At 52.3% G+C, this 24,843-nt stretch overlaps 2 protein-coding genes across 5 annotated transcripts in view; one reads left to right on the top strand and one right to left on the bottom strand.

The window, feature by feature from the left end:
* The window catches only part of RNF141 (ring finger protein 141), a 40,141-nt gene extending 29,165 nt beyond the window's left edge, over positions 1-10,976 (top strand). Inside the window, exon 6 of the mRNA XM_059708896.1 lies at positions 10,873-10,976. Coding sequence (XP_059564879.1) covers positions 10,873-10,954 — 82 coding nt within the window. The 3' untranslated portion in view covers positions 10,955-10,976. The remainder of the gene's footprint in view (positions 1-10,872) is intronic.
* The window catches only part of AMPD3 (adenosine monophosphate deaminase 3), a 48,876-nt gene that overhangs the window by 3,241 nt on the left and 20,792 nt on the right, over positions 1-24,843 (bottom strand). For all 4 annotated transcript variants that reach the window (XM_059708889.1, XM_059708890.1, XM_059708888.1 and 1 more), the window contains exons 3-13: positions 23,425-23,629; positions 19,160-19,322; positions 17,141-17,360; positions 14,844-14,973; positions 10,926-11,120; positions 8,680-8,811; positions 7,962-8,125; positions 7,104-7,230; positions 4,045-4,208; positions 2,849-2,969; positions 1,514-1,687 (exon numbers count right to left, since the gene is read on the bottom strand). In XM_059708889.1, the coding sequence (XP_059564872.1) occupies positions 1,514-1,687; positions 2,849-2,969; positions 4,045-4,208; positions 7,104-7,230; positions 7,962-8,125; positions 8,680-8,811; positions 10,926-11,120; positions 14,844-14,973; positions 17,141-17,360; positions 19,160-19,322; positions 23,425-23,629 (1,795 nt within the window). The remainder of the gene's footprint in view (positions 1-1,513; positions 1,688-2,848; positions 2,970-4,044; positions 4,209-7,103; positions 7,231-7,961; positions 8,126-8,679; positions 8,812-10,925; positions 11,121-14,843; positions 14,974-17,140; positions 17,361-19,159; positions 19,323-23,424; positions 23,630-24,843) is intronic.

The following is a 24,843-nucleotide window of genomic DNA, read 5'->3' as shown; positions in this document are numbered from 1 at the left end:
GCAGAATATCCATTTCAATGCTGCACAGATTTCCAAAGCTACAAACATCAGATGTTGCAGATTTAATCTTTCTTTCATGACTGGCATCTGGATAATCAAACAACGTCCTCCCCCTAAGATTTTTTGTGTGTGAAATCTCAGGTTACCAAGGAGAGATAGATGAAAGAAAAACTACATAGGTGTTTGTTAACAGCACATGTCCCCTGTGCTGGTCATGGGGACACCAGCCTGCTCCCCTGGGACAGTCTCCCGGTCAGGCACACCTTTAGTACCTGCTCATAGTTTGTTATTTATTTAACAGACCATTTCCTTAAGATTGTCCAAAAGTCAAAGTTAATCTGGGTACACTACTAAGAGCAGAGATGGAACCTTACATAAGGAGAAATGATCAGTATCAGCGGTGAGACAGTGTAATCCCCAAAGGATTTGGGTTTGGGCTATGCTATCACTTTATCTTCTTTATCACTTTATCTTCTGGGATGTGAAATGTCTGACTAACCCAAGCCCTTCCATTACCCCACTGCCTCTGTATCTCACAGCAGTGGTTCTTAAGATGTGGTCCCAGGATCCCTGGGGGTCCCCAAGGCCTTTTAAAAGGTCCTCCCTTTTCCAAAGATATCTAGTTGGAAAAGGGAAGGTTTTCTTCCTATACATTGGTAGAAACAATTCAGCACAACAGATTGCAGATATGAGAATCCAGCTGTCTTCTATTAAACTGGACATTAAAAGAGATTTGCAAAAATGTAAAAAGGCCATTCCCAGTATTTTTTTATTTTAGGAAATATGGTTATTTTTCATAAAAATAGCTATTCATGTTAACCTAGGTTTATCACTAGATATAACTCATGCTCTCTGAGGGCCTCAGTTCTTGAGAGTATAAAGGGATCTTAGACCAAAGCTTGGAGAGCCTGTCCTAGAAGACTCTGGGACTTCTGTTTTCACTAATCGGTGGCTGTCTTATCAATACCATCAATATGTGTTTGGCTCACTAATGCTGCTCGCCATGCATGACACTGCCTTTCCCTTCCTCTTCCCTTTCCCCAGAGTCCAAAGTGTAATAATAATAACATTATTAAGAAAAATGGTAGCCAACATTTTGAATACAAGCTATGTACAGATGCTCTGTTAGGCTCGTCACCATCTTAATGAAGCCTCCTCACACGACAGTTGAAAGGTAGATGTGAGACAATTTTTCCCCCATTTTACACATGAAGAAGAATAAGATACAGAAACATCAAGTAACTGTACCAGCGTCACGGAGCTAGTAAATCAAAGAAAGGGGAAATAGGGAAAGGCAGGGAAATGAAATTGTACCTTCAAGATTTCAAAGCCCCCAAAAGAGGGCTCCTGGAAGAACACTTCCTTCCCTCACCAGGAGCTGACATGCTGTCTTCACGGGGCCACTGCCCTCACCCTGACAGCAGAACTGAGCCGTGCACTGCAGTGAGAGGCCAGGCCAGGACCGGTGCCTGCTGGGAGGACCTGCAGTCCTCACCTCCCCTAAAGTCCTCACCTTTGTGTAGTGGAACTGCATGGGGTCGTCGGTGGAGAGGGAAACATGCAGTCCCTTGTGCAGGAATTCCCTCAGAGGGTTTTTGGAGTATTCGAGGAACAGACTGTTGTTGCTAAGAGGAGACATGGCAATGGGGATCTGAGCCAGGTAGTAGAGATACTGCAACACCGGACTCTGCAAGAGAACCACCAAACTCAGGTGACAAGGGCCAGAGAGGGGAGGGTGGGGAGGGTAAGGGTGGGCAGGGAGGGAGGGAGGGGAGAAGCATCATCAGTGGAAGCCAGGGGTCTGAGCAGTGTCTGTGCAAGTCCCCAGGCAAGCCCGAGTTCCCCAAAGCCAGGACATCCCATCCCTCCTTTTCCCTCAACCTCAACATTCACCTCATTCCTACATCACATGCCCCTCTCTCCCTGGGTCTGCCCTCCTGCCACTGTTGGAAGTGCTCCCTCTTGCCCCCAAAGTGGAGGCATAGCTCAGGGCAGCTGCATGCCCCAGCTGACCCCAACCTGCATACTCAGCTGCCCTCCCCAGGTGCTGACCTCAGTGGTCAGTCTGGAAGATGCCCCACTTGGTGGTTTTGTTGCTTTGACTGCAAACATTCAGGTTGAGGCTATAAACACTCCAGCAGATGGGAAGGGGCAGACCTAACTGGGCTAGAGAGGTTTCTTTGGTACAGTACCCACCCCACACAGAAATGTGACAGGTGGTTAGACCTCCCAGGACCACAGCAGGGGAGCAGTTTGAGCAAACATCGTCCCTGTGGAAGCGATCCAAGCAATGGCGCAGACCACATGCACAGAGTTCATGGGAGCATTATTTACACCAGCAAAAAGCTGGTTCTCTGCCCAGCAACTAGAGATGGTTGAATCAAAGATGGACCATCCAAATGGCAGGCCGTCCTTCCAACAGCCTTTAGAATGAGGAGCATACATACGTTGCAGCACAGAAAAATGCTTGTTAAATAAAGTTAAGGGACAAGGAAGGAACAAAAACCTCTGTTTATTATTATAATAAGCATTTAGAAATATGCTCTGGAAGAAAAAAAGATGGAATAGGAAAAACTAAAAAGCTATAAATGGCTGTTTCTATTAAAGCAATAGCAATATGGGTGGGGTTTTTCTTCCCATTTCTCCATTTGTTGGAAATCCAAATTGTGTTATATTTATAATATCACTTTCATAATTAAATATGAAACAAAAATGACTACAGACAGCCCTGCCCAGGAAAGGGCCCAGAGACTCCCAGGGGCAAAGGAGCCCGGAGATCCCACTCCTCCCCAGGGGAGCCCAGGGCAGGGCTGTCGCTGAAGGCGGATGTCTGTGAATGGCTGGTTACCTTCTTGAGCAGCAGCCCGTGGGAAATGTTGTCGGCAGTCAGGAAAGCAGACACCAGGTGGGTGATGGACCCAGCCTCGCCGCAGTGAGGCCGGAACAGGAACGTGCTCAGACCTCGCTCCCTGCAGAACAAGTGAGGCAGGCTCTTGGTCAGCAAGGACCCCTGATCCACACTGTGCAGGACCCCACAGGCTGGGCCTGCACCCCTAGCTCAGGGCCTACTCCAGGGGAGACAGTAACCCAGCTGATGCAGGGCACCCTGGAAACTGCCCCTCCGAAAATGCAGAGGCCAGGCCCAATGCCTCAGAGCCAAGGGGCACTATGCCTGGGGCATAGAGGGAGCCTAGTGGTAGGAGGAGACTGCCCTGTCCTCCATCCACTCCTCCCCTCCCCTCTTCACCAGGCCTGCAGCCCAGATTCCTAGACCTTCAGAGCAGGAAAAGCCGTGAGAAATCATTGAGTCCAACTTCTCTGTTACACAAATGGACAAACCCAGAGAACCCAGAGGTGGAGTGAGACATTAGAAGCCACTGAGCAGGTCAGTGGTAGAGCTAGAACTAGAGCCCCATGTCCAAAAGCTCAGCCCAGACTGCCCCCACCCAACACCAGGCCATGTTCTTTCCATCAGAGTCTCATTCAAAACCTCCACCCCACAAACTAGTGAGGCCCCGTGCCCAGCAGGGGCGGGAGGGGTGCTAGACTTGCAGAGAGGGGCACGGATGGCTCAGTGTCCTGTGCGCTGGGCGCCTGACTCCTGCCATGTGTGCCTCATCTGCATGTGTGCCCTGGTGGGAGCCTGGCCTGTAAGACCATTGGGTATAGGCTCCATGGGGGCATGGGCCTAGTCTGCTTTGTTCCCTATAATGTGTCCAGTGCCTAGAACAGTGCCTTTCATATAGCAGGTGCAATAATTTGTTGCATGAATGATTGCACGTGTGAACACTTGCATGTGTGTTGGACGTCCTATGCTTGTATCATATCAGGTACAGGCAGGTACACATGTAGGTGTTAGTGTGTGTGTGCGCGCGCACATGTGTGTGCAGGCTTGGAGTCTGGCCTCATGGTATGTATGATTGATTGTGCCTGTTGTAGTGGGCATGGCTGCCTGTGTACCTGGCCCTGTGTGGGAGGCTGGGGCACGTCCTTGGGTTTGAAGTGTGAGGGCCCGTGGCCGTGGGTGCAGGGCAGCTCACCCACCTGCGGAGGTTGTTGAGCACCATGATGTTGGCATACATGTAGTACAGGTAGTAGCTGTAGGGCGGGTTCTGCTCACTGGTCCAGATGTCCGGGTTGGGGCTCTTGTCCGAGAACATGTGGTCGCTGTGCTTGGACTCATCATCCACACTGTCGAACCCTGTCACCTGGGTGGGACGAGGGGCCCTACATCAAGCCAAGGCAGAGGAGCTGCCGGAGGCCTTGGAGGCCGGGCCTCTCAGGTTCATGCCTCAGCTGGGGATCCCAGTGCCCCCAGGGGTGGGATGGGGAGTGGGCACAATGCCATCATCTTTCCTCCAGGGCTTCCAAAAGTCCCCAGAGGGCCAGACGAGCGTGCTAAGCCCCTGTGTGATGGCGGCAATGGCGAGGGGACACGCGGGCCAGGTGAACAGTGAGGCAGCCTTACCCACTGCTCATTCCTCTGCTGTGCCACAGAGGGGGCCAGCGCTGCAGGGTAGCCAGCAGTCCTGCCATCAGCAGCAGGGACAGCAGCTCTGAGGGGGAAGGGGACAGGCATGTCCCATGCACCTACTATACATTAGGCCCTGCTTGAAGCATTTACCACACATCAACTGATTTAATACTCAGTGGCCCTGTGAGGGAAGGCTGGGCTGCAAGCAAACCAGAACCAAGGCGATTAGCCAGAGACCACAGGCTCTCAGCCTAAATGGGCTCAACATCTGGACTCCGGGGCTGTAGGTGGAGAGTGCCCAAGGGCATATCCCGGGTGTAGTCACGTAAAAAACAGCTGGAATGCTTCACAAACAGGCCAAGGTGGGCCCCATCCAATATGGCTTCCTTGGAGGGCTGAGCCATGGCTCTGGGAGGAGGTGGCTCTACGCACCGCCTCTCCCGGGAGCTGCCCTCTGAGCCAGGTCAGAGACGTTCCGGAGACTCCCACCTTCCACTTCAGTTACACCTCGGCTGGGGTCCAGACTATGCCCCGGGGCCCCACCCTAGGCACTGGCTTCCTAGTCACCTGTTCCCAGAGGTCAGGCCCTGACCACAAATGTACCTGTGAGGACACATGTGTGGCAGTTGCTAACACGTGTCCCTCCTTACACTCAGCCAGAGTGGGGCTCTAGGAAGGGCCCCTGAAAGACTGCCCACTTCTCTCCACACTGGCCCCAGCTGGGTCTGCCAGCCTCTCCCAAAGGAGCAAGAGACCACGAGGGGCTGGGCAGAATCTTCCCCGTCACAGAGCCCTATGTGTCAAAGGAACGAGGTCCCTCCCACCCCCCCTAGCTCTCGGCATGACCTGGACGGGCATGGGGGACCGGGAGGACTCAAGTTCTGCTCTGTCCCCACTAGCTCCAGCTTCACCGGGACTCTCAAGGCTGGGCATGGGGGTAATGTCAGCCCCTCTACTGAACTCTATACCAACGGAGGCAGGGCCTGGAACTAGACCTCCCACAGGCCTCAAGCACAAAATATATACAAACCTTAACTCTTCCTCCCCCTGCTCAAGTCTGCTCTTCCACCATTGTCAGCAATGGCCCCTGAAAGGCACACCCCCCCCAAGACCCCAGGCACCAGGAGGCCCCCTGGACCTCTCCCTGTAGCCCACCTTCAGGCTCCACTCTGTCCTGTCAACTTACACCAGTGATGGTGAACCTATGACACGCGTGTCAGAGGTGACATGCGAACTCATTTTTTTGGTTGATTTTTCTTTGTTAAATGGCATTTAAATATATAAAATAAATATCAAAATTATGGTTGCAAATATCAAAAAATTTCTATATGTGACATGGCACCAGAGTTAAGTTAGGGTTTTTCAAAATGCTGACATGCCGAGCTCAAAAGGAGCGCCATCACTGACCTACACCCATGCCCAGCACGCGGCCCGGAGTCCTGGCTTGCCTCCCGCATAAGCCACACTTTTCTTACTTAGGAGGCCGTCTGGCATGGGGATAACAACACCTGCTCGGGAGTCAGGCACCTGGATATGAGTCCCAGTTCTGCCACTTTTTCGTTTTTATCTCCTCGTGTGTAAACTGGAGCTAGTAGCTTCGAAGGGCTGGTGTGAGGATTAAATGGGACAGTCCCTGGAGGGCGCCTAGCACAGGGTCTGACGCACATACTGCTGCTTATTATCAACACAGGGTCCAACACACGGCTAGTACATAACACTCGTATTATTAACACCAACCATGGTGTAAAGTAGGGCAGCCATGAGGCTGAAGCAGGATCGCGTCACGTGCGGGCCCCGGAGCAGGCAGCAGCAGTAGCGGGGCTGTACAGCTAGTTCAAGCCCCCGTCCGTCTGACTGCTAACAGGCCCCTGACTCATCCTGACCCTTTCCCCCAACTCTAGCCACCTTCTGTTGCAGGCCACTCACCACACAGCAGCCAGGACGGTGTTTGTCTAAAACAGATTCAGTGATGTCCCTCAGCTTGTTGAAACCCTGTCCTGGTAGCCTCCCCGCCCCTCCACACACAGGCATTCACAAACTCAACCACCCCTACCCCATGACCCCAGCCTTCTGGAATCTCCCCTGCCTCCCTGTCAGAAATCTTCCCCAGAACCTCCACCAGATACTGACCTTGCTTCTCACTGTCCTCAGCTACCTCTATGCCAGGCACACAGAGCAAGCCACCAGCGCCTGCCCCACTATGCCCTTTCTGGTTAGATCTCCTACGCCCCTTCTCCCCCTCTCACATGGAACTAAACAGACATGGAAGATAAATATATTGTGTGGGGCTTGTGTGCTTAAGGTGTGAGGACCGTCTTTCTAAGTAAAAGCAGGAGAGCTGAAACGTCTGCGTCTCTAAAGAAGCCGGAGGCTGCTGCTTGGTGCTGCTGGCGCAGGACCCAGTCTTTCCAGCCCCACCTAACCAGGCACTGACTCCTCAGTCTACCCTGTGCTGCCCACCCCAGCACCCACCCAAGCCCCAGGGTGCCCCTGAGGAGCCTGGTGGGGCTGGCAACCCCATGCCTGGGCACAGGAGTGACAGACCTGAGAAGGGAAGTCTGATGGCCCACAGGGAATCCTCCCCTCTCTCCACCTCCACGCACATCGCCTGGGCACCACCCACACTTACATATTTCAGGAAGAGGTGAAGCTCTCGGTGATCTTGGGGGTTGATTGTGGCCTCAAAAAGGGGCAGGAAGATGTTCTCCAGCATCTTCCCAAAGCTTGGCAGCAGCCTCTTTGACCTAAATATGTCACTGGGGAAAGTGAAGACGACGGTCAAGGTGGACCCAACAGCCCCCTTGGCCTGTCTGAGATCGACCTCAGTCACGTCCCATTCAAACAAAACACCCTGAGTGGGGGCAGAGATGTGGCTTGAACATTGTCCTTCCCCTCCCCTCCAACTCCCAGCAACATCTGCACTACTAGCATTGGTTGGCAGACTCGGCACCTGCCCAAGCCCCTCCGAGAGCTTTCTCAAACCAGAGGCCACACTGGGAGAAGGGTGGAGGGACTCAGGGTGACCACGGAGATGAGTCTTCCTATTCCCCAGGGATCCAAACTCTCTGCCACTCAGCTCAGTTCCCCTAAAGCACAGGCCCCAGTACGCCCAGGGGCCATGACCCCCTCCATCAGCCAGACAGCTGCAGAGGACAGTGGTGGTCTCTGAGTCAGATCCAGGGGAGGGCCAGCAATGCAGGCCACCATCAGGTGCCCGACTCCCTGGTGCTCACCCAAAAGGACCTCCGCATCCTGCAGTGAGAAGACAGGCAGCAGTTCCCACCAGGCATTTGCACACATGTTCTTTAAAGAGTAAGAGTTTGTCACAAAGACATCTCTGCTGAGCACCCCTTCCTATAGGAAAATCCCTGGGAGAAGAGGCCTAAGTGGGCACTGGAACAGGTCTCAATAGTGCAGACTCAGCAGCCCAGGCGGGACAGGTGGGGGGCCCAGGGGGCACAAGCAGGCAGGGGGCCGCCTCACTTACTAGATCCGGGGCACCTGGATGATCCAGCGCATGTTAGGAGAGTAGACCTTGTGCTGGATGAACCAGTGGGCCAGGTTGAGCCACTCATCGGGACTGCGGCCGTAGATGGAGAGCCTCGGCTCTGAGTACTGGTACTTGCTCTCCTCCAGCTCCCGGGCCACCTCCTGGGCACCAAGAAGAGCTCAGGTCAGGCCACGAGCACCCCGGCTGCTGGATCCTGCAGCTCCCTCAGCCACCTGCTCCCAGGCTGGGGAGGCCTCATCTACATCACCTGGCTGCCAAGCAAGTACTCACTCGCCTCAGCAGAGGCTCCTTCCTGGAGAGAAAGGCCTTGGGTCTGCACCATCACAGCATAACCAGGCCAGGCAGCAGACACGGCTCCCCAGGGAGCTCAGCTGCTCCCAGCCAAGCTCAGGCTGCAAATAGACAGGGCAGCAAGGCTGGACGCTGTGAATGCTCTCAGGGCGGACACCCTCCTCCTCCTCTTGCCCACAGTCCACACAGTGGACACATTCAGCACCAGCCTGTCGACACTCGGAGCCGACAGCTGGGGCCAGAGCACTGGGCCCCTGAGCACCTGAGCTCGCCGGAGCTGGATGGTGGGTGGGCAGGGATTCGGGAAGGAGAAGATGACAAGGAGGCCAAACGCAACCCCCTTCTGAGGGCAGATGCTGGCAGGTGTCTGAGGAGGCCTTGGAGAGGCTGCGGGCCCACTCACCTTGACCATCCGAGCAAAGTACTCTCCTCCCAAATAGTTTTCCGTTTTCAAATACAGGTCACGCAGCTCACTGGCCCCCACAGGATTGTATTTAGAGTTGAACTTGTCGAAGCGGTGGAATGTCTGCCGGCCCTGGAGAGAGGGGGCCACAGCCAGATTCACCGCTTTGTTCTATGGCCACCACACCCATTCCCCTCTCCAGGCCTTTACAAGGTGGTCTGACACAGGGCCACACTGAAAGGTCTTCTCTGTCAGTTCTTGCATAAAATCAAAATGTCCTGGGGCCAGGACCATGCATCCTCACTCTGTCAGCCTTGGGGTCCTTTTTGGGGGGCCCTTGGTGAAGGAGGACCAGGGCATTGTGCTCTAAGCTGCTATGGCTGGCTGAGTGAGCAGAGGATGCTAAACTATTGAACGATCAATAAAGTGTGCCCTGACCAGCCAGTGTGGCTCAGTGGCTGAGTGTCAACCTATGAACCAGGAGGTCACGATTTGATTCCCGGTCAGGGCACATACTGGGGTTGCAGCTCAATTCCCTGTATGGGGCATGTTACCATCTCTTTCTCTTTCTCCCTCTCCCTTCCTCTCTGAAATCAATGACAAAATATTTTTTAAAAAATAAAAATAAAGTATGTCCTATTACCAATTAAATTTCATAATGCACTTTCTCCACCTTATCGCATTCAGTGTTTTGTTGTTTATGCAACAGATTTTTTTATTATAACACAACATTTACCATCATAACCATTTGTAAGTGTACAGTTCAGTGGTATTAAGTACATTCATATTGTTGTACAACCATCACCACCATCCATCTCCAGAACTCTTTTCATCTTATAAAACTGAAATTCTGTACCTATCCTATATAATAAAAGGCTAATATGCAAATCAACCGTATGGTGGATTGACCTGTCACTATGATGCACACTGACCCACCAGGAGACAGATGCTCAACACAGGAGCTGCCCCCTAGAGGTCAGTACACTCCCAAGGGGAGTGCTGCTCAGCCAGAAACCAGGCTCAGGGCTGCCAAGTGCAGCAGTGGTGGCGGTAGCCTCTCCTGCTTCTGCGGCAGTGCTAAGGACCCTTCGCAGGGAGCAGGCCTAAGCCAGCAGTGGGACATCCCCCAAGGGGTCCTGGACTGCGAAGGGGTGCAGGTTGGGCTGAGGGACGCCCCCTCCAGTGCATGATTGTCATTCACTGGGCCTCTAGTTAAACAATAACTCCCCATTCTCCCTTCCCCCAGTCCCTAGCAATCTTTTTTTTTTTTTTTTTGTCCCTAGCAATCTTTATTCTCCTTTCCGTCTGGATGAAATTGCATATCCTATGTACCTCACACAAGTGAAATCATACACTACTTATCCTTTTGTATATGGCTTCTTTGACTTAGCATAATGTTTTCAAGGATCATCCACATTATGGCAGATGTCAGCACTTTATTCTTTTTTTTTTAATATATTTTATTGATTTTTATTTTTTACAGAGAGTAAGGGAGAGGGGTAGAGAGTTAGAAACATCAATGAGAGAGAAACATTGATCAGCTGCCTCCTACACACTCCCTAATGGGGTTGTGCCCGCAACCAAGGTACATGCCCTTGACTAGAATCGAACCCGGGACCCTTGAGTCCTCAGGCCGACGCTCTATCCACTGAGCCAAACCGGTGTGGGCACTTTATTCTTTTTTAAGGCTGAAAAGTATTCCATTATATGGATATACCACATTTTGTTTTTTCATTCATTTATTGATGAATCCTTGGGTTGCTTCTACCTTTGGGGCATAGTGAATAATGCTGCATTGATGTGTAAGTATCTGTTTTCGTCTCTGCTTTCAGTTCTTTGGGGTACATATTTAGGAGTGGAATTGCTGAGGAAACTCCTTACTATGTACCTGCACCATCCTTTAGTATTTTAATAACTTTGAAATGTCAATAGGCATGTTGCATTAAGCATTTTATAGGCAAGGAAATTAAAGCTTAAGTGAGTGGCTTAGGGGCACACGACTGCTAAGTGACGGAAGTGGAAATAGAACTGGGACCTGCCTGACTCCATGTTGCATACTCTTGTCCCCTGGCCCAGGGCTGCTCCCAGCCAGTTATTCTGAGGCCAAATTATCTCTCACAGTCGCCACGGCTAGAAGAGAAAGCTGCTTGCACAGTCAGCCTCTCTCCAAACACAATCATGGCTTCTTTTCAGGCGGCTGACTCCCCAGCCGGCTGCCGGAGGCCCCGGGGCGGAAGCTCACTCACCGCGTGGACGTCCAGCGAATCCACAGTGAGGTCGTAAGGGTCCATGTTCAGGCTGTCGAACACCTGCCGCAGGGTGACCTTCTGGCCCTGCTTCTCGGCCACGATTCTGTCCGGCTCCGTCTGGTACGTGTGCTTGATAAAGCGCAGCAAGTGCTTCTGATTCATGCAGGCAGCCGCGTGGATGTGCGTGTCCACCTGCAACACGGCACCCCCCAACCCGTCAGCCGGGCCGCCTCCTCTGGCAGCAAGAGTTAGGACGCCCAACCCTCAGGGTGCCGCCGATGCCTGGATGCCCCCTCCCCACTTCTTCTCTAGACTTTGGAACTGGTCTCCCTCCAGCCTTGCTGCCCAATTCACCTCCTTCCAGCATCTAGAAATCTTTTTAAGCTGTAGATTGGATCCGGCTACTTCGGTTAACGAAACATCAGTGCCCCTCGTGTCTTCAAGATTAAACTCAAGCTCCGTAGCCTGGGATTCCAGGCTTACATCAAACCTTACCTCTCCCCTGCCAGGGCCCTGCTTTATGCTCCAGCCACGCCACACCATTGTCAGGTGCCCCTGGCACCATGCTATTCCACACCACATCTTTGCCCATGCATGGCCTCAGCCTGGCATTCCTTCTTTTTTCCTCTCCAATCTCAGCCACCTGAAAACTTCCTAAAACCTCCTCCATTTGAAAGCTAGTCCTGATCCCCCAAGCACAGCTGATGAGTCTCCCTTACCCAACCTCGGGAGCCGGCACAGACTCTCCCTGTACTGTACATGTCCTCTGATCCTCTCCAATATTTTCCTGGCTCCTCCTTCACTAGACAGGACAGGGACCATGTCCAGTGCATGTAAATCTCTACAGCGGTTCTCAACGTTCTGGCCCTTTAAATACAGTTCCTCATGTTGTGACCCAACCATAAAATTATTTTCATTGCTACTTCATAACTGTAATGTTGCTACTGTTGTGAATCATAATGTAAATATCTGATATGCAGGATGGTCTTAGGCGACCCCTGTGAAAGGGTCGTTCGACCGCCAAAGGGGTCGTGACCCACAGGTTGATAACCGCTGCTCTAGAGCCTGGTACAATGTATTACTTAAATCAGTGGATGGCCAAATAAACAAATGAACCGGTATAATAGGTTCCAATAATTTTGATGATGTCCATATCCTCATATAATCTCAAGGCCCACTAACTGTCCCACAAAATCCCACTCTACCCATTGACCTCTCTTGAGCCTTCCATTCAGATGCCAGCCCCAAAGAAACAGAGCCCGAGCTAAGCTGCGGATAACCTGAGGTCACAGTGGGCATCCTGGTCCCCCTTCCAAGAGCCCAAAGGACCTAAGGGAGGTTCGTGGGGAGGGTGGCAGCAGCTCACAGACCAGAGTGCAGCTGGCTGCCACGCCACACTCTGCAGTTACTATTGCGGCTGACTGGGCACTCTGCCAGGGCTGGGGTGAGGAGGCGGCTGACCTCAGGCCTGGGAATGCTGTCCCGCTGACCGGGCATCACCAAGTCATGCCAAACCAGACATTTGATCCACTGAACCTCTCTGGGCATCACACCAGGCAGCCCATGTTGTTGGCCACATCACTCACTCATCAAGGCCCTTCCTGCCGTTAATCCAGAAAGACAGACCACTGGACATCAGAGAAACGCAGCCATTCAAAGCACCAAAAGCACCGTGTAAAGGCTCAGACACCTCAGGGCTGAGCGGGGCTCATGTGGAGGCACAAAACAAGGTCAGCTTGGCTCAGTCCGAAAGAAGGTCACCACCTCAGCATGACTCAGCACATTCTGGGGTTTCTGGTCGTGTCCTCCAGCTTACCAGGGACACACTGCAGGGGGTACAGTCTGTCTTTACCCCCCTGAGTCACAAGATGAGGGAGGAAAACAACTGGACCACCCAGGAAGCATCCACACTCCAAAATCTCCAAGACAATTGTTTTTGGAACAAGTAAAAGATGTCAGTGTTTTCAATTCATCCTAAGATCCAAATGCATTCCTTCTTTCATCTAACACCCAGGTCTAGTAAACAAACATTAGAGTTTCCAAACAGGGCTGGCCAAACCTGGCTCCTGAGCCAACACTGACCATTCCATACCCATGGTGGACACCAATAATCGATCACAGCACTCTTTTCACTAAGCTTTGGGAGCAGCCTGAGGTAGCCACTCCCAATTGGTTGTTTGGTACAGAAGATGAAACCTACTTGCTACCCTTGATATGACACTTAAGCCAGAGTGAATATGGCCTAATTCTACCCAACTCCTAAGCAGCAAACACACTCAGCCTCTCATTCTTAGCTCTGAGCGGAAACCAGTTATCTCAGTTACACAGCTGCTGGCCTCATGATGTCGTAACCCATGACCTGCTGCAATGTTGCAGGTGCTTTCACAAATACTGCCCACATCATGGTCATGCACAGCTCCTGGGAGCCCGGCCCTAGCGTGCCCCCAGGACTCTGCCAGCCACCTCGGGAATGTGGAGGCCACCCTCCCAGCCCAGCCTGGATTTCAGAAAGCCAGCTCTCCCTGCATAGTAGATGCTTCCAGGGTAAGATAAAATAGCTAGCTCTCAGGAGGCAGAGAGGGGCAGGCACAGGCCTGAACTCAGAGCAGAGCTGGATTTATGGATTGACTATGGGCCAGAGAACAGGTGATTGCGTCACAGCACAGGGGTCAAGGCCATCTCTGTCCAAACAGCACATTAACCCCAGAGAGACAGGGAACCCTGAGGATGGGCTCTGGTATGTAACACAGCCCCATAAGGACTCTCCCACATCGTGACTATAGAGCAGCTGGTTGGCCCAGGAATACCCACTGGGCCCCGCCTCAGAAACCAACAGTGTGGGAACCAGTGCTGTCAGCAAGGCCACCTCGGCCCCAGGCAACAGGAAGCAGTCAGACCCAGAGCATATGCGTCCAGAGGGCAGGACTGCATTGAGCTTGGACACTCATCTGGGCCTGTGCTGGACATGTGGGTGCATCTGGGCAGGGCTGAGAGAAGCTGACAGAGACACGGAGGCACCCATCTGTATGAACACCCAGGTTCACAGAGAAGGAACAAATGGTGCTTGGAGGTGAAAATGCCAGGTAGGTGGTGTCTACGTACATCCATTCGCCTCTGTCTGGGAAACCCCAAACACTTCCAGAAGCCTCACAGCCCAGGAGCTGAAGCCAAACTCTCATTTCTTAAGAATCCCATCCAAGTGGGAGTCCATGCCAGACTCCATGATGCTTAACAGACAGGATCCTGAGGCTTCCCCAGATGGAGCCTTCCGTCTCCCATTGCCGAGTGCTGCCCACCTGAGCTGGGCTTTCCCAGGGGATCCACATCCTCCCTGGGCCCACCTACAAGAAGTGACTCTTGTTCAACAGCAAATGCCCCATGCTTAGCACTACTCCCTTGCTTCACTGTATACTAGTTAAATGGAAGAAAATGGAAAAGCCAGAAACTGAGATCATTTACCACCTGAGTCCAGGCCAAGCCCTCTCATCCACTCTAGAGAGAGGCAGAGGGGGAGTACATACTTTTCTTTAAATACACTTGATTCCAAAGGAAGCAAAATCTGGAACTCCCAAGTCCAAAGAGGTCTTAACAGTCTTTTCTCTCCGTGATGAATTTAATACATCCTCTACCTTAAAAATAACCTGGCCTCCACTGATGACCAATGAACAGGTCATGCCTATTTTCCAAGGTAGAGGACACATTTCAACAGATGCACAACATGGGTATCACGTGCCATCTGGGGCATGATGGCCTGACACACAGAAGGCAGCACGCTGGTCTTCCTTCTGCACAAACACATCACCTGCTCTGGCCAAGGAAGGCCACCCAAGGACACTGGCCCCAGACCGACTCAGGGCATCCCTGTGGGCTAGAAGAGCGATGGGAAGGGGTCTGAACCCCGCCCCAGGAACACACCTTTCTCACATTATAGAAGTCTCGGTGGGGGTTACTCTTCAACTCTTTGAACTCAGACATCTCATTTAACATCTCGTGAAGGCTGAACTTGGATTCCAGAAAGTTCAGTCGCCGGTGACAGTATGTTTTCCTGCAGGTTGGAAAGGGAGAGAAACCATAGTTGAGAAGTCTCATTGAGCTCTCCGGTTTGGAGGTTTGGAGACCTCCAGGGTCTGCAGGGACCCACCCTCAAGTGGAAGGTCAGGATGGCGCAGGGAGGGAGGAGGTCCCAGCTCTCTGCAGACCCAGCTGAAGGAGCTGTGTACCCACATCCCTGTGCCCTGAAGTAAAGGAGCAGCTGACACAGGGCAGTGGCGCGGACTCTGCAACCTCATACAGGTTCTTTGACTTCTAGCTCTGTGCTTAGGCAACGGCTCTTGAGCCTCTATTTCCCAGGAACAAGTAAGACGCTGGCAATGCCCAAGATTAACGGGCGGGTGAAACGGGTTTACGCATGTGAAGTGGATGCGCAGTAAAGTCTCCCCCCTTGACTGCTTCCGTTTCTTTTCCCCCCATCTGTCCTCAGCCGCCTTTAATTCTTTGAAAGGAGTTTGACTTCTTCCTAGGAGATGGGTAATACAGTCAAACTCTCAGGCGTGACCTGCCCATCTTGGCCGGCTCCCAACCCCGAGACCCATGAGGAATGTGGAGATGTCTGTTACTAGGACAGAAATCTCTGCTCTGACTGATGCCCCCACCAGCTGGCAAAAAAAAGCCATTGGGGTGAATGGGGGAGCCCCCTGCTCAAGGCCAGCTGCCAGCCCACATCTAGCCCGGATGCCTGGCCACGCGCCTGTGCCCACAGCCACACAGAACCTTCAGCCACAGTTCATGCCACGTGCTTCCTTGTGCCCGCCCTCACAAACAGCAGCTCCTTTAGCATCCAATCACTCAGACTTTCATAAAGAGCAGCTGTGGCCCCTGGAACAGCATGGTCATCTGCCAGTCAAGATGAGCCCCAGAGAGGAGCGCAGGAGTGTATCGGGTCACCAGGGATTTCAAAGATCACCTTGAGGAGGAAACTGGTCTTGCAAGGCGTGTCAGGCCATAAAAACTGTGAACAACGCACTGCCCTGGAGCGGGGGGGGGGGGGGGGGGGGGTCATTATCGCTGGCCCCAGGACAGATCATTGGATCTGGGGACCTCAACACCTGGGGCCCTTCCTGTAAGCCTGCAGAAAAGGGGTGGAACCATATCTGCAAGACAAAGACCCCAGAAGGTTATAAAAGGTGAAGCCCTCTTCGTGTTTCTTCACTCTGATTTGGAAATTATTCCCGGAGTCCACTAGTGTTAATAAACGGGGTCCCTCCCTTTCTCTAGGAAGTGTGCCTGGTATTTCTTTGGTCTTCTGCAACAACCTTGCGCAGTTCCTCTCCCCAGTAGGATTCACCTTAACAGCCTCCCAGACAGGACAGCCACTGAGCACACACCCTCACCCGCTTTCCCTCAAAGCTCCTCCCTTTGGCTGAAGTGAGCCTCCCAGGAACTGTCCCTCCCCTCTTCCAGGTCTTATCTGCCCTCAGATCAGGGAGGAGCAAGACCCACCTGCCCATCCCCCTCAGGACCACTCTCCTCCCTTGGAGACTGGCCTCACACTCATTCCCAGTAAAACCCAAAAGGCAGGGCAAGAAAGAAGTTCCTCAGTGGTGACCAGCACCCTCTCCCTCCCTGAGACCCCTAGTCCTGCCTGGGCACACCCAGCACAGCCACCCAGGGTCCAGTCATGCTGCACTTCCATTGCTGATTAGCTTAAGTGCTCACCAAGAAGTGAGGGGCCAAAGTCAAGAAGACAACTGCCTGCCAGGTTAACAAGAGCCAAGCCCACAAGCATCATGGGGGTTGTGGCACAGGGTTCCCAGGCTCCCTGCACTCTCCCCTCCAGAAACACAGAAAACCCAACACCTGAAGCAACAGCCTTGACGGCTCCTCGACCATCTACAGGAATGCCCTGGGCTGGTGACTGTGCAAGGCAGTCATCATGCCTGGGGAGCAGAGTGATAGCCATTCTAAGGTGCACAGGTGGCCACCAGCAAACAGGAGCTCCACACCTACGCAGGCAGGACAGGAAATACCAACTCTAATACGCCAGCCTGTGATGGAAAACTTGCAGAAACCCACAGGGCACAGGGTAGAGGGGAAATCACTCTCTTTCTGGGGTGGTTTAAGTGTGAGAAAACCCAGAGCAAAGGGGTGACCTAGATGGCTTTTCCCACCCCCCTCCACGCCAGGAGAGGCAGACTAGGGGGCAGCTGGCTTACGTGGGGCCATCTGTGATGAGGGCCAGGATGTGGCTCATGTCCACCGTGTAGGTCTCCAGGTCGGGGTAGGGCAGGCTGTGGGGCTCCTGGCGCTCCAGCATCTTCTCGTCGTCGTACACGAAGAGGATGCCCCCCTGCATGCGGACCAGGTAGCCCAGGTTGGGGGGAGCATCATCTATACGGTAAGGGTCTTCCTGGGGCAGTGGGAGAGGGTGGAATTCTGCAAAACAGGATTGAGCGATGGCAAAGTGCCCTTGACCCCATGAGCTCACGTGGGCTCCAAAGGCACATTCTCGGTGAGGCCTGCTCTGGTCATCCCATACGAAAACCACTACCCCCACCCCCACCCCGCCCACCCTGGCATCTCACACCCTCTTTCCCGCTTGACTTTGTTTCCTTAGCACCTACGACTATGTAAAATAAGTTCACTTAGTTATCCTGGGTGGTACATGTTTGTCTGGTTCGTTTCTGCATCCCCATTTCCTAGAATAATCCCTGGTACGTGGCTGGCAAGTTTTTAAAATTTAACTGAAATGAGCTGAAGCCTCATGGGCCCTTCAGCGCCACCAGGTACACTGAAAAGGGCAGCTGTGTCCTCTCCTAATAAGACAGCACCTGGGACTGCCCCGAGGGCACAGCTATCCCTGTCCTCCCATAGCTTCCTGAGCCCAGGGCAGCCGAGGGGCTAAGGTGCCCCCCAACCCCAGGTGAGCACAGAATAAGGCTGGTCTCCCGCAGAGCAAGTAATGCCAGCCGCTATGGGTTAAGTCAGCCCATGGTGGGCAGGAAGCTACTCCTGGCTATTGCCCAGCTATGAGACGCTGAGCAAACCACTTTACCTCTGATCCTGTCTGCTCATCTGAGGATGACACACCCTGCCTTAGCAGCCCACTGTGAGGGCTGCAAGAGTGGGTATAGGAGAATGCATTGTAAATAGCAATGCCCGACATGTAAATTACTGGGCATTACTCTCATAATGCCTTTTCCTGACTCTTGCTAAGCTCTGTCTCTGGCCAAGGAACAGGTTATGCTTAACAGCAGTGGAACTGGAGGCTTCTACTCTGCTCAGAGTCCCTGAGACGTGCCAGTGGCCTGTGAGATGCCAGCAGTACGAAGACCTGGGTGAAGCCACAGCCCCCACCCACCACACTCATGCCAGGACCCCTGGGTGCTCTGCTTTGTAGAAGGTAAACATTTGACAGTCATTCCTGCCGGCTTTTGCCAAAAATGGGGCAGGTGGGATCAACTTCCCTCAGACAAACAGGGAAAAGGGTGCGAAGGGCAGAGATTTACCCAGGGCCCCTGGTGGTAACAGATACTCCAAGTCCAGGCCTCTGAGCTTCAAGGAGGCCAGAAATGGCACCAATTACACCCAGGGGGCAGCCTGGGTCATGGGCACTGGCACAGACCATCAGGCCCTTACTGGATCCCGCCCTCCCGCCCCCCCACCACCAACTTTCAATATCGAGGTTTCCTGTGGTGCTCATTCATCTCACAGTCTCTACTGCTTCCATTTACTGAACACTCACTGGGTGCCAGGACTGCACTCACTGCCTCACATTCATTCCTTTATGCAATCCTCTCAGCAGGCCCAGGTGACAGGTACTATTAGTATTCCCATTTTACAGACTGAGAAACTGAGGTTTGGAGAAATCTTTGCCCAAGAAAGTGTCAGAGCTTAGATCAGGTAGGTTTGACCCCCGAGCCTGCCTCCCCTATCCCAGAACATGCCTCCTATAACTTACCTTCCCCCCCGCCCCCCCACACACACTAATTTGGCATTTAATGTCTGATCATGTTTTTTAAAATACCCCACATGACTGCCTGTCTCCCTGGAAAACTCCCAAGGTCCAGACTTCATCTCTCTCCTAACTTCCACAGCTCAGTTCTGTGGGGGGTGAAGCCAGCACCCTGCCCTTACAACACCATCCGGGGGAAACAGATCCAGCTAGTAAAAAGTCCTGGCCAACTCTTGGACCATGTCCACTTGGAACCCCACCTGCAGCCACAGCACCGTACCTGGGAAGCCCTCCCCCGGAGAGGCTGTATCCACCCGTGAATTACCCAAGTACTGGGCTGTGGTCCGTGGGAAACGGTGATAGGCAAGCCGGGCATATTTCTCCCGGATCATCAGGGCCTTGGCCAGGCTCTTGGCGGCCTGCTCATAGTCCTCCACGGTGATCTGCAGAGGAAGGTGTGCAGGAAGAGTTCATGTAGCCGGCCTGAGACCACGGTCCTTAGCAAGACCTGCTGCAAGGCTGGCCCTTGCTGGCAGCTGGGAACCGGGTTTCGGGAGCATTCCCACCATTCCCTGACTTGTAAGAGTGCTTCATTGTGCTGCTTGCACAAACAGGGTTATGCTGAACACCTGATTTCCTTCTGGGAGTCTGGAATGGGGGGATGTGCTATGCAGGTGTGAGACCAGCCTCAATAAAAGCCTTGGGCACTGAGTCTCTCATGAGCTTCCGTGAGAGATGACACTTCACACGTGTTGCCACCCTCTGAATTAAGTGTGCTGCGGTGACTCCGCTGGGAGGCGGCCTCCCCTAGCCTCTGCCCCGGGGACCTGCCCCGGGACCTGTCCCCTGGGCTGGTTTTGCTCTGTATCTTTTCGCTGTAATGAATCCTAGTCAGAGTACAGCTTCGTGCTGAGCCCCAGGAGTCCTGGCAAATCCCTGACCTGGGACAGTCTCCTGGACCCACACAGGAGGAGAGTTAGTAGGGAGGCAGGTACTCCGCCGGCACACCCCCAGCCAGCCTCCAGTGCTGCTGGTTAAGGCACAAGCCTGCGGCCACACCCAGCACAGAGGCAACGCCTGGACCGTGTCCCTCACGAGGGTGAGCATCTTGGCTCTCAGCTGATGGGTCCTTTGGAGGCAATAATAAAAACGTCTGCCTGCTCACTCCACTGCTTTGCCGCCCCCAGGCTCTCACCCAAATTCACCCAGCCACAAGCATTTAGGGACCGATCTCGTGTGCTAGACCCTCTCCATAGATTTCACTGGGTCCTCACTGCAACCTGTTTTACAAATGGGGGAACCGAGGCCCAGCGAGGATAAATCACGCGCCAGGAAGTCACAACATCAAACTGCAGAGCCTGATCTGACTGATTCCCAAAGCCCAGGGATGTTCTGCATTCCCAGAGCGGCCTCGTGTTCAAAGACGAATGAGATAACTCCCACCTCATCAGTCTTAGTCAGTTTGGGAAGGATGTGTGGGGCAGAATCTGAATGCGCTCGGGAGACGAGCGGCTAAACTGTCATAACAGCGGATATGTGACACAGCAAGGGCGGACGGGATGCGGGTGAGAGGAGCATGGAGGGCTGAGGCCTGAAAGTGTCCTCCTCTGCTTTAATGAAAAAATCACTTTAGTTTTGAAACATTTTAAACATACAAACAAGCACTGGCAGACACCCAGAGCTAACAATTTTAATATTTTTTCATCATGGTTTCGGATCTCTTATAGGTTTGAATAAATAAATCATCACAGATGCAGCTAAAATTCCCCCTTCTCCCTCCCCGCCCGCCCGCCCCCCGCCCCCGGCTCAGTCCTCAGAGGACCAAAACTGGCATATCTTTTCCACGCATGTTTTTATCCTTTTACTAAATGTTACTCCTTGCTTTTGGCTAAGGAAGTAGCTTTCCCTTTCCTGACTCCAAGTGTCCCCAGGAAGGTGTGTCAATTCCATTTTAGCCCTTCCAGATGGCTTCTGAGAGCAGCAGGAATAAATAGGTGAGCAGACACAACGCCTTAGCCAGCGGTTTTCAATCTGTGGGCCGCGACCCCTTTGGCGGTCGAACGACCCTTTCACAGGGGTCGCCTAAGACCATCCTGCATATCAGATATTTACATTACGATTCATAACAGTAGCAACATTACAGTTATGAAGTAGCAACGAAAATAATTTTATGGTTGGGTCACAACATGAGGAACTGTATTTAAAGGGCCAGAAGGTTGAGAACCACTGCCTTAGACAAAGGCAAACATGCTGTTTGCAGAACCAATGGACCCAACACAGCCAGGGGCTCAGGCCACAGCTGAAGATGTCCGAGGGGGTGCTCAGAGGACCAGGAACCACCAGCCAACTTGTAGGCACCGCAGGCCTCATGTCTGACAGCAGACGCACGGGGGCCAAGGAGATCTGCAAGATCAGCCTGCCTGACATAGACTTGTAGCTCTCTGGGACCAACTGCCCATAGGCTCCATGCCCTACGACATGCCAGCCAGGAGACCGACTGAAAGAAGCTAGTTAATGCCCCAGGCAAGTGGTCGGCAAACTCATTAGTCAACAGAGCCAAATATCAACAGTACAACAATTGAAATTTCTTTTGAGAGCCAAATTTTTTAAACTTAAACTATATAGGTAGGTACTTTGTTATTAACTTAATTAGAGTGCTCCTAAGGCTTAGGAAGAGCCACACTCAAGGGGCCAAAAAGCCACATGTGGCTCGTGAGCCGCAGTTTGCCGACCACGGCCCCCGGCCAATGTCCTCCCATTCAGCTAGCTGTCAGCCCACCTCGACTCTCCCTTTCCACTGCCCTGCCCAAAGGCCATCAGCTGGGGGGACATAGGACAGGAAGCTGTGTCTTCAGACAAGGCCTGCATTGCTTCCAATCAACCAAAATTCCCATCCATGGGCACATGAGTAAGATAGCGTACATCCGCACAGAATGTACTATGCATTAGTAAAAAAGAGCAAGGATGCCCTAGCTGGTTTGGCTCAGTGGATAGAGTGTTGGCCTGAAGGGTCCCAGATTCGATTCTGGTCAAGGGCACATGCCTGGGTTGCGGGCTTGATCCCCAGTAGGGGGTGTGCAGGAGGCAGCTGATCAATGATTCTCTCTCATCATTGATGTTTCTATCTTTCTCTCCCTCTCCTTTCCTCTCTGAAATCAACAAAAATGTACTTTGAAAAAATAAAATGACAATTTGCAGGTGTTTGGAATGTTTGCACTGTTGCTGGTAGCAACTTTAAAATAATTTTTTAAAAAAAGAACAAGGAAGTTCTTTAATGATATGGCATTACCTCCAAGAGGGACTGTTAAGTGAAAAAAAGCTAGGCTCAGTTATATCATGTGTATAGTAAACTACCGTTTGTGTACAAATAAACGAACCATGTGTATATAATGAATTGCAGTTACACAGGCCAGGTATGTGTAACACACAAGAAATCAAGCCAAGGGCTGCCTCTGAGAAAGGGAACTGGGTGCTGGAGAACTATATAAATTTGGGGGATTTTTTTATATTTTGTACCATATGCAAGGATTCTCTATTGCCCCCAAAATAATATATGTTGTTATGGCTAGGGGGAAATGTGTAAAAAGAGTCGTAAGCCACTTTGCTTTCTCCGGTATAGTATATATTCTAAAACTACCGTGAAAAAGGAGAGAGAAAGAGAATAACACGGTCAACTGAGGCACAAGTAGTAGGTTGAGGGCCAGAGAGATAGAACCAAACTTAACCCCAGCACTAACTTCAGTGATATTTCTCTTTCTGAGTAAGCAATAAAAATGCATCCTCCTAGCAGGTGAAATTAGCACATTTTCAGCGACTGAGTTAACTGACTTGGTGCGTACATCAGCTCATTCACTTCCCCATCAGCACCCTCTCTTCCTGGCTGGAGGGCTAACCTATATCTAAGAATGCTGAGAGAGCCGAATCAGCAAACCAATCAACAACAGGACTTTGAATCCATTCAATATCTGGGAACAACTAAAGGGGCACCTTCCTCGCCCTGACCGGTTTGACTCAGAGGATAGAGCGTCGGCCTGTGGATGCAAGGGTCCCCGGTTCGATTCCGGTCAGGGGCATGTACCTTGGTTGCGGCCACATCCCCAGTGGGGCATGTGCAGGAGGCAGCTGACCGATGTTTCTCTCTCATCGATGTTTCTAGCTCTCTATCTCTCTCCCGTCCTCTCTGTAAAAAAATCAATAAAATATATTTTTTAAAAAAAGGGGGTCACCTTCCTCAATGGGCTTCAGGGCAGAGAACACAGAGAACTGATAGGCTATGGGCACAGCATGCCAGCTCACAGCCCAGGCCCTCCTCACAGGAATGAACAGCACCCTAGACACCCCACAACCTCAGCCAGGACCCTCCTTTTCTAATTCCTATACCTCCTGCCCACTTCCAGACACCTACAGATTGGGCCAGGCCTCAGGGCTGGGCATAACCCAATGGCCCAACGGGCTCTGGCCTCTGCACCAGGCACATCCCACCCTCACACAGCCCCCAGGGGATCCCACGGAGAGGGAGAGTAGGGCGAGTGGGAGACACCTTACCCCGGCACAGTAATCTCCGCTGATGGTTACCCGCTGGTACTCGGGCATGGCAAAAGGTGCTGGCGCGAGCTGGCAAGTGGCTCCAGGGAGCACAGGTGTTGCAGGAGACATGGCTGGAGTGGTTGTCGGGGGGCCCTTCCAATCTGGCTGCGTTGGTATTTGCAGAGACAGGGACTGGGACCGAATCATCTTGAAACTTTTCTTTCTAAAAGCCAAGCACAGGGAAAAGGGGGAGATGTCAGTAGCTAATTGGGGCAAGTGATAAAGAGTCGTGTTATACCCGTGGCAGGAGAGTTTTGCTCTGATTCATCACTGATGTTGGTCTTACTGTTAAGATCTAATTAGTTACGTTTTCCTCTTAAACACACCTGCGTAAGATACAAAACAGCCATCCAGACACCCATCGCTGTGGTCACTAAGAACGGTCATGGGCTGTTTGCTCTGTTAAGAGGAGGACAGACCATCCTGCAGGGGTCTAACCCCGAGGACAGAAGAAGACAATGCCAAGTCAACCAGCACGCTGTCTTCAGACAACCCAAAGTCTAAGTCCCAGCGTATGACAGCCTCAGGAAGGACTATGAGCAGGGTCACAGAGAGAAGTGACACTATTTCCCAGAGTTGGAAATCTGGAGCATTGGCGCCAGAGGACATCAAGACCAGGAAACAGTCACACCTCATTGTTTCATAAAAGTCAGGGACCCGGAGATGGAAAAGGGCTTTCTCAAAGTCACAAGGCAAGGTGGCAGCTATCCCTGGGCCTCCTCCCTCCCTGGTACCTGCTCCACCCCGTTACCCCGGCTGCTCCCTCCCCGAGGCTGCCATGAGCCTTCCTAGCTGCTTCTGCCTGGCAGGCACAGACCTGAGTCTATTATGGAAAACTGATTAATCAGCATCAATTTCAGGTCCCTCTGGACCCGTCACCTTGGCACCAATAGATGACTTTACAAACTCTTGGAGAAGTGGGCACAACAAGGTCAGTTTGAAATGCTACATCTCGCTCGCCCACCCGACGTGGCTCAGTGATTGAGCATCAACCTATGAACCAGGAAGTCATGCCAGGGTTATGGGCTCAATCCCCAGTGTGGGGCACGCAGGAGGCAGCCGATCCATGATTCTCTCTCATCATTAATGTTTCTATCTCACTCTCTGAAATCAATAAAAATATATTTTTTTAAATGCTACATCTCATGCCTATTTGCAATGCCGATTTGCGAATACCCACCTTCCTCATTAACTAAATAGTAATGTTTCCAATGACAACATCCCAAGTCTTAGGATCCCAGGAAGGGAATTAACAGCAGTGAGGCGAGGCCCTGAACACTCCGCTCTCTCTTGTCTCTCTCTGCCTCCAGCGGAGCCCAGCCCCCTAGCATTGCCACCCCGTGGTGTCAGAGCCTACAGCCATCAGCAAAGGACTGG

This window comes from Myotis daubentonii, chromosome 9 (assembly GCF_963259705.1).
Source record: "Myotis daubentonii chromosome 9, mMyoDau2.1, whole genome shotgun sequence".
In the NCBI taxonomy this organism is placed as follows: Eukaryota; Metazoa; Chordata; class Mammalia; order Chiroptera; family Vespertilionidae; genus Myotis; species Myotis daubentonii.
Note: the sequence above shows the minus strand (reverse complement) of the source record. Positions and strands in the feature narration are given on the sequence as shown.